Source organism: Morone saxatilis, unplaced genomic scaffold, assembly GCF_004916995.1.
Source record: "Morone saxatilis isolate NCDOM2014 unplaced genomic scaffold, NCSU_SB_2.0 Contig2, whole genome shotgun sequence".
NCBI classification, from domain to species: Eukaryota; Metazoa; Chordata; class Actinopteri; family Moronidae; genus Morone; species Morone saxatilis.
Window position 1 is genome coordinate 8,644,574 of NW_023339762.1, and position 15,428 is coordinate 8,660,001.

The following is a 15,428-nucleotide window of genomic DNA, read 5'->3' on the forward strand; positions in this document are numbered from 1 at the left end:
GATTCATCCGAGAGGGGTCCTGGGAGAACACACGAGTAAATGGGACTCCACTAATAACACACACACAAACACACACACAGCATTACAACACCAAATGGTATTATTCACTACTTTCAGGTCTTACAGAGACCCTTCACATCAAAGTCCAACTAAAGACTGTACAAGGTTCTTGTACTCTGCTGGAGGTCTTTTCTTTTTCTACTTCTACTCCTCTATATCTCAGAGGGGAAATATATTGCCTTTTTACTCCATTACATTGTGACAGATTAAGTAACTAACTAATTACTTTGCAAATTAAGATTTTTGTATAGAAAACAGATTTTTCAAAATATAAATATTTAGTTAAACTATCCAACAGTAAATACAAGTACAGCTGAAATAATTAACCGATGAATCGATTGAGGGAAAATTAACTACAAAATAATGGAAATTTTAATGCAAAAACATTTCATGGTTCCATCTTGAAAATGTGAGGGATTTTTGCTTTTCCTTTAAAACATCTGAATTATTCAAATGCAATTTTTAATAATTTTGAGGCGTTTTCTATTGAGGTTTTTTTATTAGTTGGACTTTTCTCACTATTTCGTGACTTTCTACAAACCAAACACTCAATGAATGAATAAAAATAATCAGTCCTATACAATATAGTTAAAAATGAGCTCCACCTCAACCAACTATAACAGTAAAATGCTGATTTTACATTAATGCATGACTAATAATCGAATGATATAAAACAAAATAGTATAATAGTCACAGTGGACATTTACTTTTAATACTTTAAAGTACATTTTAAATGCAGGACTTTTACTTGTAACAGAGCATTTTTACAGTGTGGTATCAGTACTTTTATTCAGGTGAAGCAAGGATAATTCCTCCACCACTGGTGAGCTGTATTACTGAGATAGCTGTGGTGTCTGTTTTGGCCTGATAAAATAAAGAGCTATCTGCACTCACAGCAGGTATGCATAAATTCTAAATTCAGGGGCAGACAGAAAGGAAGAGAAAGGTTTATTTTAACACATATTTATTTGTGTGTTAAATTACTCCCAGAGACAGTTTCTGTCAAATAATAAATTTTTCTCAGGAGTGAGACGATAAAAGGACAATAACAAAGACTCACCTGTGAGAACTACAGAGGAAATCCATCAGGTGGGGAAAACAGACAAAGAAACATGTCATCACAAAGCTCCCAATACATAATGACCTTTTAGAAAAATATCACAACCACAAGCATACTTAGTGTGATCAGTTATGCAGCACAGCTTTACTTAGCGAGAATCAAGCACAATTAATTGACGCAGTTGGCAATTTTCTGGAGCTTTGGCCTCTCCAGTGTGTTCATTAAATCAATAAAGACGTGGCGTGAGAGACGTCACTTGGAATCTGTTCAGCCGTAGAATTAGAAGGAAATGGGCATGTTCCTCATGACCAAGCAGATGTAACCGATGGGTAATTATTCTCTATTGATCAAAAAAGGCCCTGAGCTGACTACATTTTCATCATTACAGACTTGGAGGCGGAGGCTCCTCGGCAGCAGTCGGTAGAAACTGCGGATGTGGTGCACTGCTGAGCGGCACGGGATAATTTTACCATCGTCCTAGTTTCCCTCACTTTCTCTTCCCTCCGAGACAAGTGACCCAGCTCATCTTTCTTTTGCTTCTCTCTCTCTCTCTCTCTCTCTCTCTCTCTCTCCTTTGATTTAATCACAGCGGCCCTATCTAATGCAAACTAACAGAGGTGCATTCATCTAACCTTGGCCTGTGCTCACAGTGTCTCCCCAATCCTAAAATGCAAAAAATGCATCACTGGGTATTTCTGTGGCTCCTGACAAAGGTTTCACATTTACACTTCCTGTCTGATACCTGCAGAGATTTGCTCTACTTTCATGTTCACATCTTTTTCTAAAAGGGGGGGGCTCACCTGAGGAGCAGCGATGTTGAGCGCCGTGTTGGCCAGTTCTTTATCCTGCGACTTTTCCCGTGCCAGACGAGCTGCATCTTTCACCTCCTTAAACTTATCTGAGAACTTTTCAAAAGAGGACAAGTGATAAACTGTTTCAGGTAATGAAACATTAATAATGCAGCACGAACCAGACTCTGGAAATGTATTTCTCAGAGCTTTAACCTCTGTTGACTTTGGGTTAGTTTACCTGATGCAGCTGTTGCTCTGTAGCAAAACCCAGACCATACACAGTGTTGGCCCTGCTGTCCGCCCACTGTCCAAACTTCTGGGACGTCTTGGTAAATGTCATGCTGGGTGTAACAGTGCAGTTGATGATTGCCTGCAAATGCAGAGATAACAAAGATGATTCAGGTGGGTTCAGTTCAGCAGCAAGAATCCAGACAAAACTAATTATCTGAAATGATTAATAGGTATTTTGTATTACCTTCCTTATTTTAATTAACATTTCATTACTTTATTTCTAGGCCCTGCCTCTCATTCTCTGCTTAGTCATATCAGACCCTGTAGCACTATAGCACTATATATATCTGTACATGTGTTGCAGTTGATTATTTTCTTATTCTTAACACAATAAACAATAAAAAATAAAACTGCAAAAGCTAAAAAATAGATGAACTATGATGAGTTTAAGTATTAAGTCTGATGTTTTACGATTCTGGATTTCCGAAAAATGCAACCAGCAGCATCTTATTACCTCCGCTTGTAACGAACATTATCAGTTATATATTTGAGATACTCCTCATGACAAGTAACTTGCTCTCAGTGTAAAATTAGTGCCCCTGTCCCCTCCCCTTTGACACTTTTTTCCAATTTGAAAATACAACGGGCAAAATCAAATCAAAATAGAAATATAAAATACTATACAAAATAGTTTAATAGACTGAATTACCTTAAATTGTTTTAAACTTATAATTGTATGCAAAAACTACTGAAGTTCTTTTACTAATGTCATGCCATTATTTGAACACAGCACCTACATAAAACTTAATAATTTGACACTTCACACGTTTGCTGGAAGAGTGAAGAACACAGGAAAACGTCTGTGCTTATTGTGACATTAAAGATGCATTAACGTTCCACTGGGATTCCTGGCAATCAGCCGTTTCCAAACACTTTTTTCCCTTGAGACATATTTGTTCTTTTGTTTGTTCTGAAACAAAAGCAGAAACCAACATGAGCAGAAACCAAAGATCTGCCACAAACACAGCACATACACCCGGTTCATGACCTCACTCTCAGAGACGTGGCCGAAGCCACCTCTTTCCCCCTGAGCGTACGAGGAAGAAAATATTAGAGCGGACCTATTTATAAACCTTTTTACGTCATCCCCAGACCTACAATAATGGAACTGATTTAAAATCCCAGAATTGCGGGGCAGTGGCAGCTTAGAAGGAAGCTTTTTCGTCCTTGTCTCCCCTCCAACAAATGATTACATGAACTCTACAGTCTGCATTTCTGCGCTGACATGTTTTGACATAATGTGTTGGACGGTGGCAGCAGCAGTGAAGATTATTCTGGAGCCAGACACCAGTCCTGGCAGGATTGGGCTGCTGACCGACCAACTGCCACCCCGCACAGCCTTCTGGGAGGCAGAAATGTGGGTCAGACCAGAGGTGCTAAGAAGAGATCAGATAGATCCCCCATCCCATCCTCCTCTACAGTCATGGATGTGGCCTCTTCTTCCTAATCTAAATCCACAAGCCTGTGAGAAAGACGCTTTAGCTGCTGAGTTGTTGACACCCACTGTGTTTCTGTTTGTTCACTACATATTTCTTAACTTTACTGATTTTCTGGAAAGAGGAAAATCAGTGTTGCCGCTGTTTGAACTGTTTTGTTTGGTCTGCGGCTTTGTGAACCATCTTCACTGCAATCAAACAGAACTCAGAGATAGATGCTTTAATTAGACCCCCACCGATATGGATATTTTGAGCTGGAATTAAAATAGACTAATTTTGCACCAATATGACTCCTCATCCAATTCTAGAATTAAACACAGAACAGAAAATGAATAAAAAATCAAAATAAATAGCTAAACAAGAGTATTGTAAAAAACTACAAACCTTTTTGTATTATATACCAGAAAAACTAAATCAATATGAGTATTTTACTTTAGTCTACCGTCAACATTATTGCCTTCTTTACCATTTCCCTCCCCCTCACCTTGGTCCCGCCCACGCTGATGATGCGGTAGACGTTGCGGTTGGCATCATAAAAGAAGGACACTGTGACGGCATGTTTGCTGGCAGGGATCCAGTTCCTCTTGGTGGTGGGGTCGATCTGGAAAACATGGGCTCGGGCGCTGAAGATCGGCTGCTCCCTGGAGGAGGAAAGACACAGGAATGATGATGAGATACTGCAAGGAAGTTGTTTCTGTATAAAGGAAATGTCAAAGGCCAAAACTTTCTCAGTCTATTAACAGTGGTTTAAAGGTAAATGAATACAATGTGGTTAACTCTGAGGGAAGAGTAGGCCATTCTGGACTTCTTAAAAACTAGACAAAAAAGCCTCTTTTTTTAAGGAAAATGTTTTTTTCTCTCATGATTTAAGCATCAACACATTAAAAAACTTTTCCATTAAAAACCCATTATCATCTAAGTCTGTTCAAATTGTGTTTCTCTTTTGTTTAAAAAGGTCCTTCATTATTTTGATAATGGTGCATCTCCATCTGTCATCTAGGGTTGTTGGAATCATCCTCTGGCGTTCTCCCACTCTTTTCCCTGCATCATTCACCAGCCATAACTTAGCCGGTAAAAGATGTTGACTAAAAACGCACTGAACCCTCTCCTGAGTCGCTCACCCTCCGCCCTTCTCGGCTCCTGCCAGTATTTGCAGAGACGTATCCTGGATACGAGGTAAATATATCAAATCAACAAGTGTTGGGAGGTGGTTTAGCCACTGCAATGTGGTATGAATAGCAAGACTGCTAAAGGCCTTTCTCTCTTTTTAACTAAGCCCAGTCAGTACTGTACAAGCACTGTGTAACCCAACACAGAAAATAAAGCAGAGTACATGTGACAAGAAATAAAACTTAAAGTTATGTGTGTGTCTAGGTATGCAACCAAATTTCACTCTGAAAGTAACTGAAGTCACAGTGTAGACCATCAAACTGTTTTCTACTTGGTACTTACTATAGACCTATTTCACAGCAGCCATTTTAACATGAAATAGTAGGGTAAACACAGGTGTTACCAATGATACTGTTGCATTCAGGTCAAACAGAATCAGGTTGCTGCTATTGTGCATGTTGGCCAACTGGAAAGGCTCTGCTACACTAAATAGAATTAATTAGTGTAATTTGTAACACTTGTGTTTCCCCCATTATTTCATGTCAGAATGGCTGCTGTGAAAAAGGTCTATTAACCATTTTAAGTTAGATGTTTGGGTAGTTCTTGTTGACCCCTATCATGGTACACATAGTGTTAAAATGCCTAAAATGTTCCAAATCAGCTGAATCAGACATTGTTTTAAGTAGTTTTAACCTTGTGGAGGACTCTGGTTTTACTGTGTGTACAGTTTCCATCCACAGTAACCTCCAACAACCTGCTAACACAGTGACACTCACACAAGCATGAAAGCTTTTTGTCTGAATCAAGATGTGTGGAGATAGCCATGAGTGTGACAACAGGTAGTAGAGTCACTTTGTGGAGACCATTTCTGTCACGTGTGAATCACTGGTTGGAAACGCCCAGTGATTCACACATGACAAATTGACTGACTGAAAACTATTTCTGCTCTTGTATTGAGTGCAGTTTATTTTCCTTGTTTGTTAATATATGAAAAAAATCTCACAATTATAGGTAATTAGAAATAAATGCAACCAAGACCAGGTAGAAATGCAGTGTGGGTGTGGTGCTACTTTTCCCTAAATATGTTAACAAACCAGTCACTCAGTGTTTAGGTCATTATTACAAGTCTGCAAGCAGTAGTTGGTTCTGTGTCTAAATGAGCTCCATCTGAAGCCCCTCTGGGTATTCTCTGAGCGGAGCCTGTCAGTCTGTAATGTATAGTAAGTGTGAGGCTGTTTAGAGATCCCTCCCTGTTCATTACCAGCACCAACAACACTGACTGCACCGATTACAGGCAAGAGCAGCATGTGTCAGGGATGACCTCTGTTTAGCTTTTCATACCTTCACACTGTTTATAGAACAAAGAAACGAGGCGCAGACACTGACGCCTTCTTTAAATATTTTTATTGTTGTCTCTGCAGTTTCAAAGAAAATATTTCCTCTTCTGTGTGGTTTATAAACTCAATATTGATTTAGAGTATTAGAATAAAAAATAGGATAAACATCAGAATTGGCTGTTTGGCATTCTCCCCAATAACAGAGGGTTTGTGCTCAGCAGGGGGTCTGAAACAATCCCATTTCCACACTTGGCCTGTTTGTCATGCCTCTGCTGTTTTTGCATACAAAACACACACAAGTTCTGTATGCACTCACTTTTGTTTACACATATGCACACATGCACAGGTCTTACAGATGCACTCATTGTTGTGAAAACCCTGTAGGTTACATGTCGTCATTTCCAGGAACAAATAGCCTTGTGAAAACAAAGATTGTCCATGCACCAAATTTAATTTATCATAAAGCATTTTTTAAAACTGATTCTTTTTTTCACAGCTGAAGTTAAAGGATGAAAAAAAACCTAAACTGTCATTACAGGGTTTTCACACAGGTTTGAATTATTTGAAATGTACAGACACTCACGGCATAAGTTTGTCATGAATAATGGCATGGTGTTTAATAAAAACTAATACTCACCCCGCACACTTCCCCCCCTCCCCCCTGGCTCCTCCTCACACAGGCTCGCTCTGCTCTGGCCTCTTTAGTGCCTCAGCCCTTGGGGTGTCTTGTAGCGCACCCAACCTGCGGGACTACGTACGCACGCATCACCACCACCACCGAAAACCACCTCTGTCACCGGGCAGTCTGCCTTGCCAGATTGGCATGTTTGGTACGTTCACACCACTGTCTGTCCTCCTCCACAAGGCGGGTCTTTTCATCTCTTGTTCTTTTTGAGAAAGTCTCTCTTCCCGGCTTTAGAATATCTTCTTTTTTTTTCTTCTACTTTTTGCTTCTTAAGCTTTAGACACTTAGATTTTTGGGACATTTAAAATGACTACTTTTTTCGAAATCAGAGCTCCCTTCCTTCTTCTGCTCTCAAAACAAACCAGAAAATTGCATCACATTTCTTGAGTGATTCATTTTTTTGCACTGTGCATGATGAGGGAACTGATCTTACAGCAGAGTGATTGGCTGTGCAGCAAATGCTGAGCATGCAACCTTGCATTGGACTGTGTGATATATCGCAGTGATCAGTGTTCCTCCAGATCAGCATGTCCACTCACTGATCACACCACTGTCTGCTTGAGTTCGAATGTGTAGAAGTGTTCTCTCTCTGTGCATGTTGTTTTGGAGTTTGTACCATATCCTCTCTGAGGGGAATTTCATTTCATAATAAGTAAAGTAGTTTTTGTGTCTGGAAGCCAGAACTTTCATTAATCACAATTTACGGTAATCCTTACATTAAGAAACTCAGCCTGTTATTTGGAACAGAAATACTTTCAAAACCCAATAATCCACCTTTAAATAATCCCCAGTCGCATTCTCCCTCCCCTACCTTTTTTCCTTAGTCTCATTTTGGTAATGGTAAGTACAAGCAAGCTGTTTTTACAGCCACCAGGGGTCCTTATAGCAAATTAAATAATCCCAAACATCTGGATTGGATATCATTCTCATGGTCACAGCTGTTTTAATTACACAAGTTTGTTTAGTCCTGTCCAAAGATGAATGTGACACATTCTCAGTCAGCAGCAGATGATTTTACTGGCAAATTATATGCATGTATATGAATCTGCACAAACTTCAGGGAATACATCTCCCACTGTTGGTTTTAACTGAGCTGTTCAGTTTATCCACTGGGTGTCACTCTGGCTGCAAGGCTACACGCTGCCAGGAGCAAACAGATGCTTTCCTTTCACAATTCTGTTAAATCATGTTTAACTGAGAGACAGGTGAGGGTTTTGGACTGACGTCAGTGCTGTTCATTTGCGGGAAGAGAGGGCTGCATCAGGACAGCATATTGTTTTTTTTTACTGAAACAAAGAACTGGCTTCTTTTAAAACCCCATAGCCCTGTTAGATGAGTTCAAATAACCTTCATCAATACCACCTGCCTTGTTACATATGTGTTCTTCTGAATGAATTAAACTTAATGTAATTTAACACTATTAATTATATAAAAGTGGATATTCTTAGAATGATTTAGTGATCCTGCATCTGGTACAAGAGACCAAACCTCTTAATATCTTTTCCCCCATTAGGTTTGGTCATATTTACATTGCTACTGTTACCACTTAAAGTTGGTTGTTTCCAACATTTATTCATTACTTAAAAGCATCTATAATCAATATTCTTTTATTAACAGTGGATCACATGAAAGTATGTGAATTTTGAGAGACAGGGTCCCCTCAGCTCTATGGAACATTATAGTGTCTTTCTGCTCATTGCTTAGCTGTCAGGCCCATAAGAGGAGGTAGCTGTTTTCAGTGAAATTGCTCTAGATGCTTCTAAATGACCTGCTCAGCACCAAAAAGCAGACAGACACAGTTGGAGACTAGCTGATGAACATAATGAATAATTTAGCTGCTTTTAGCAAGATATTTCCCTCAAGATTTCGTGAGAAGACCAAAAACCGAGCGAAAGGAGTTAATATTGGACTTACATTTTTCAGGTTGCCAGAAACATGATTACGTTTTTGTATGGATTTAACAAATGAGAAATATTTTGTTTACTGGTGAGCTTTAGAGGTACAAGTAGGCAGATCTTGTTACATTTGGACAGAGCCATGCTAGCCGTTTCCCTTTGTCCAGTCTTATGCTCTGCTAAGCGAACCTGCTGCTGTCTGTAGCTTCATGTTTACCATACAGACATGAGAGTGATATCAATCTTCTCATCTAACTCTCAGCAGAAGGCAAATAAGTGTATTTCCCAAAATGTTGAACTGTTGCTTTTAAGCTAAAAAGAAAGTCAATTGCCAAGGGAAGTAAGAAGGACAAGAAGGAGGTTTCCTGAGTAATGCCCTTTAGAGTCCAGGGTCACTCCTCCTGCATGTTTACTCTTCAGCCAAAATGTCAATCATTTACTCCATAAGCTCCACAATCTTTCCATTCACTTTCTCTGTTGGCCTATCTCCTCCTTGTTTATTCAGAGATGACTCATTTTCACGCATGTTGGTTGGCAGACAGATATTGATGAATCCATAGACCAACTCTCTCTCTCATTCTGTTTTTATCTTTTTTTTTTTCTCCCCCCCCCTCATCATGTAAAAACACATACAAGCAAACAGGCAAACAGGCAGATGCAGGTACCAGCTGTCCCAGTAATACCAGTTACCTTTCTTATCTCCTCAGAGCTGTTCTCTATGCCGGCAGTAAAGAGATTTTCTGTGTCGTTTGCCAGGCATCCGACTAATGGTATGTCTGCTTTTATTCAAGTTTATTTCGACACTCCTCCAGTTTTCTTGCATGACCTTTTTGTGGGAAAACATTTCCTGTGTTTTCTATTTTTTGGGGTTTGACGTTTGGCTGCGTTAATTACATTCAACGTCTCCAAGATTAAAAAAAATAAAAATGTACAGAGTTTCTGTTTCACCACGCACCCTCGGTGTTTCTTATACCTTGTGTTGTTTTTGGGCCCTCACCTCTAACACCACCTGCTCTGCCTGCACCAGTTTAATTTGCCTCTGTGATCCTGCTGTTTCTTCACAGGATGGATGTATGTGGCTTATATGGAATATATCTATATATTCTATCAATTATTATATTGATATATTTCGATGTGTAGAAATGTGTTCACATCGTAACATATCCTCACCTGCACTTTTGTTTAAATCATTTATTCTGTCAATCTCTTAGTTTGGGCTATACACATTGACAAGTAACCTTTTTTTAAAGAGTGGTTGAAAGTTTCCGTTCTTTTTAACCTCTGACAACGTCCAGCATTGGTGCACTGACACAACCACAACTTGTACATCTCTGCAACGAGGTGAGATGTTAAGCCAGGAGAGGTAACCAAGGACAAGATTTTTAGGAGGTGTTCTTCTTTGAACTGCATGTGCGCTTTCCAACATGAGTTCCTCACAAAACTCAGCTGGAAGAAAGGTTCTTTTTTCATTCATTTGTTGGATTGCAGCTTTATACCTACACACCCAACAAAGAGACAAAACAAGGGAGTGGTGTAACTAGAGTTACTCATCAATTTCAATTTTCCAGCCTTGGATTTTTTATTTTTTTGGTTCTCACACATTTAGTATCCCTTGCAATTTTATTTTATTCATCATATTAGTGCTACTTTACAAGCAATTCTTAGTTGATTGACAAGAAATTAATTAATATTTTATTAAACATTTCACAAATTTTTCAAGCAAAAATGCCAAAAACCCTCTGGTTTCATATTATCCAATGTGAGAATTTGCTGCTTTTCTCTGTTTTATATCACTGTTAATGGATATCTTTGGGTTTTGGACTGTTGGTCCAACAAACCAAAACATTTGAAGTCGCCTTTGACTCTAGGACAGTCGGACAGCATAATGGTCATTCAGCATTGTCAGATAGTTCACTTGTAAAGCTGAGCTGTAGACACCGCTTACTGGAAGTAAGAAAGATGCAGCAGCAGTGGGCGCCCGGGTAGCTCAGTTGGTAGACTGGCAACCCATGTACTGAGGCTGAGTACTTGCTGCAGCGGCCCTGGGTTCGAATCCGACCGGTGCGGACCTTTGCTGCGTGTCATCCCCCTCCTCTTTTCTGCCCCCTTTCCTGCTACCTCAATTAAAGGCAATAAAAAAAGCCCCAAAAAAGCCCAAAAAAAGACTTTATAATAAAAAAAAAGGAAAGATGCAGCAGCTACTTCAGTCATACTTCAGTCATACTTCGTCTCTAACACGAGTCTGTTTGTGAAAAGTTATTTTGTTTGTTTTGTTTGTTCAGTGTCTTTAATTCAGTCACCTGTGTCTGTCACTGGTGACTAGACTGCCAGCTCAAGCAGTTGTTGGGCCTTTGTGAGTTACTTCTCCGTGCGTGTTTTCTGAAAAGATTTCTTAATATTGTTAAATCTTTAGTATCCTGAAATTTGAGAGCTTAACACACATCCTGAAAGGTTATTTGGATATGACTGAATGGTTTTTAGGATTTAAATAAATGGCTCAGAAACAGCCCAGCATGTGTCTGCAGTTTGATTAGTGCTGCCTGTACTTTAGCAGGAGGAATCCAAGCACCAGGATCATCTGACGTGTTGATGCAGAATGACAAGTGGAGTTGGTATAATTCTGAAATGTGATATAACGTTGACAAGTGTTTGGATGAACCACAGGGATGACTGTTTGGCTCCAGCTTGGAAGGTTAGTACACGGTGGTGTGGCTTAGTGTCCGGTATTTAAGATTAATATCTTAACAAAATATAAGCTATCTTAATTCATTATTGGAGGTGTTATTTTTGTGATGTCTGCACTTTAACTAGTAAGAAGGATTAATACAATATATAAATCAAATTAGTTTTTATTTCCCAACACATTTCACCTAAGTATGCAGGCTGGTATTCCTCAGCTTTGTTTCTTTAGTTTGGCTTATAAAATACTCTCAAATAAAATTTCTAAATCTGTGCAGTTTCTGATGATATATGATGATATTCCCTTAAAAAGAATATATGTGCTTAACATACTGTACTGTGATTGTTTAAAGGGCCAGTGTGTAGGATTCAGTGGCATCTAGTGGGGAAATTGCAGATTGTAAGAATTTTTATACAGCTTGGCCTCCCAAGCCTGTAGAGGAAGCTATAGTAGCTGCGAAACTTCTGGGCTACTGTAGAAACACGATGGTTCAACATGGCAGACTCGGTGAGTCACTCTCCGCTCTCTTTGTAGATAAAAATGAATAAAAACAACAACCACTGCAAGGAGTAGGATTTTCTCTGGTTTTCCTGGACTACAGTTTTGAAAGTGGTGTGCTTAAACAGCATTATAGTTGCCTCTAAGACCCTCTGGTTCACATGTTTTGTTCTGTGTCTCTGATGTGTTCTCACTGTTTCGTTTTTAAACCTGTGATTTCATAGATTGACTGCTATTGACTACTGCTGTCTGTATTTGAACTCCGGTTATCTTCTGTTGAAACTTGCTTCTGTTTGCTTTGAAATAGAAACAGTGGGATTGTGTCAGTTGTTTGTGAATGGTTGAGGCACTACTGTTGTGCTCAGCCATAGTCGGTTTACTTCAGTCATAACTGAAAGGTCAGGACCGGAATTGATCAAATGAAGTCCAAGATTGAGACTGAATGTGCTTTCTGTGATGAATTTCTCTGTTCAGACATCCAGCTCCACAAATACAATCCGCTATCCTAAGGCCACACTGCTCTTTTAGCTCTGTGCCTACCTGTTGCATACCTCCTATCACTCCTCCTGCTCCTTCTGCTCTACTGTACTTTCTCTTCCTTTCTTCCTGCTCTGCCTCTCGTCCCTCAGAGCCCTCAGACGAGCTCCAAGTAGTCAAGCTGCTGGAGGGGCTTCCCGCTGAGCCGGCCCTGCTGGGGTTTGCCCCTCTGGCTGTGGACGGGGCCATGGCCCAACACCTTCGCCACTGTCCCTACCACCTCCGTCGCCTCAAGAGCTGGCTGATGTCTGGTCAGGAGCTGCCAGAATCCCTCCACGGTCAGCCTCTGTAGACCCCTCTCACGCCTCCTCTTCCTCCCTCTAGCCCCCTTATGCCAGTGTTGGGGCAAGTGGGATGCTGTTACTGCCATTTGAGCTTTGCATCTACTGTTGTTCAACGCTTTACGTTTTTAGTGGTCTGGTTGTCCGCCTGTGCATTTATCCTTTCTTCTATTCCCTTTATCACATCTGCTGTTCTTATTTTTTCCTTATTATTTTGCATGTCTGCCAGGGGGCACAACACTGCTGCTTTGAATGTCAATGTCTGCGGACTTAAACTCACAGTGAAACGGCAGTTAGCTTTAATCTTCAGAAATGTGACGTACTCTGAATCTCTAGGTTGGGTTTATTTACGAGATGAATGATTGAATTGAATGATTGATTGAATGATTGATCATTGAGAGCGACAGCTACGTTGCAGTTCAGGAGGAGAACAGGGGAGAAATTAATACATTAGACCTCAACCGAAACCCATGATATACGATAGATTGTAGTTAACTACCATGTGTTGTACTGTGGGATTAGTTATTGGTGGATGTGTAATGTCTATTTTGTCCATATTAATAATATTTGCGTTTCGTTTTATTATTATTTTTTTAAGATAACGTGATGTTTATTGATCCCCTTAGGAGAAATTCAAAAAAGTTATTTTTTAACATTTGGCCACAGACGGCAGATGAAAAGTAGCCTTTTAGACTGACACTGGCCTATTTAAAAAAGAAAGAGAAGTGCAGTTTTATACAATCAAAGGTTCGCTAGATGGCTTACATGTGATCACAAGAGATAACTGAACAATTAACACAGGACATAGGATTAAAACTTTTTCTTTATTTCACTGTGTCTTTAAGTCCTGAAGGGTATTTTGTCCTCATCCTTCCTTGCTCATGATTGGACACCTGTTGGGCCATTTATGGAACTAGAAAAAGCTTCTTTATAATACGGCAAACTTTAATGATGATTTTTCAATTAAATGTTGAAATGAATCTGCACAAGGAGAACTAATTGCTGTACATGCATGCTGAGTGGACACTTGATGACCAGCCAAACAATCTTTTCTATGGAAAAGTTTTGGGCTTGTCTAACTGCATTGTGTGCATGCTCCATTCTGAGCATTGGATTTAGAGAAAGAGCCTTCAGGACGGTGAGCTCTTTAGGAAACCGTAAAGGCTGGGCCCTACTTTGCGCATACGCAGACCGCTGCAGGCTTGTACCAGTCCAACAGATGCGCACACAGTTCCTTTCATACTACAATTGAGGGTCTGCGTCAGTCTGGCATTCTACGCATGCGCGCAGCACTAAAACAAAGTGTGTTCTGGCTATTCGAGGATATGGATGTGCAGGTTTGTGTCTGTTTGACCAAGAGCAGGGCTGAGTTGCACAGAGGCACAGCATGCAGTGTAGCACTCCCAAAATATGTTTCCTGGCCAGTTGGCAGATATTTGAGTGTGTTGAAAGATTTGGGTCATCGTCATCTCATCCCTCATTTTAATTGGCTAATTAAGTGGTGGCCTGTTCATAAACTGCTGATTTTGTTAGTGGAGTCTTGGCACGTTGTGTAACCTGAACAGAGCTGGGCATAGCTTAGATTGCCATCTGTAAAGTTACAGATGTTTTTATTTGCTACAGGCCTAGAGTAGATTGAGCTTTTTTGGCTTTGTCACATTAACTTCTATGACTGTATTCCTTTGCTCTTTTAAATATCACTGCCTTTTCTTTGTTGTGTTGTCTTTGAATGGTGCAGTTTATCCTCTGTGTTTTCTGCTCCCACTGCATCTGGTGTGTGAGCTGAATTTGATATCCACATGGAAAGCTTGCAGCAAACATAGGGAGGAGGAAAAGGCTATAAATGCCATCTTATCTTCTAACGTTAATATGCATTACACATCTTTTTTGAGACTTTGAAGAAAAACAATACCTGTTTGGCTTAAACTGATATTACAGTCATCAAAGCTTTGGCAGAAAGACCTTTTCATGGTGAATAGGGATCCTACGTCTAATGAACAAAGCAGCTTTGGCCAACATCCAGTAGAAATTGTATTTGATGATTTCTCAATGCATCCTAAAACCAGTTGTGTTCTTGTGTATATCAGCTATTTGGCCAAAGATCCACAAATAAATGTCACATGGAGATTACATTGACAAAAATGCAATGAAATACACTGTGAGTTTGATAACCTACATATGATCTTTAACTTTCTTGATGTCCATAAAAGGTTTTGTGTTACGTTCTGCACATGAATGAGCCCATGAGAAACATTAACAATGAGCAGATCCACTAAATCTTGGATGTGAAAGTCATCAACGGGAAATTCATGTCTTTACCCCTTTAGGCCTTGACTGGTTCCTGTCCATTAAGTGCTGACTGCAGTTTGTTCCGCTTGTGTTGTTAAATTAGAGAAATTGTTTTAGGGAGTAGTGGAGGACAAATCTGTAGTCATAGCACATTAGTCATGGAGAAATGCAAGGCTGACCAGCATGCTCTCTGGGGATATGGATGAATTGGAAGTGCTGCTTCAACGTCCATCCATTCCCTTTTGTTTTTTCTTCATGGTTTTGCTTCATCATGGTGTTCTTTGTGGGGCTGCACTGAATGACTATTTGAGTATTTGCTCCAAGTTTGTGTACAAAACTCAGCTTGCCATAGCACAGTCGTGTTTGTGTTTAGCAGTTGTTTCTCAGCTTATACTGTACACAACTTTATTTTAACTTCATTTTATGAAAGCAAGTTATATGCAGTACATGTATGAATTAAAATATATATATATATATA

General features: G+C 39.8%; 2 protein-coding genes across 2 annotated transcripts in view; one reads left to right on the plus strand and one right to left on the minus strand.

The window, feature by feature from the left end:
- Window positions 1-793: 793 nt before the first annotated feature.
- LOC118330339 (homer protein homolog 3-like) lies at window positions 794-6,450 on the minus strand. Its single transcript, XM_035664831.1, has 4 exons — window positions 6,439-6,450; window positions 4,123-4,371; window positions 2,150-2,281; window positions 794-2,025 (listed from the first exon to the last, which is right to left on the minus strand). Exons 1-4 carry the CDS (start codon window positions 6,448-6,450, stop codon window positions 1,843-1,845), a joined length of 576 nt encoding a protein of 191 aa, XP_035520724.1. The 3' UTR covers window positions 794-1,842.
- Window positions 6,451-6,765: 315 nt separating this feature from the next.
- LOC118330123 (inositol hexakisphosphate and diphosphoinositol-pentakisphosphate kinase 1-like) overlaps window positions 6,766-15,428 on the plus strand; it is a gene marked incomplete at its 5' end in the record, with an annotated part of 14,885 nt that continues 6,222 nt past the window's right edge. Inside the window, 3 exon segments of the mRNA XM_035664551.1 lie at window positions 6,766-6,915; window positions 9,373-9,435; window positions 12,473-12,658. Of these exon segments, the coding sequence (XP_035520444.1) occupies window positions 6,766-6,915; window positions 9,373-9,435; window positions 12,473-12,658 (399 nt within the window).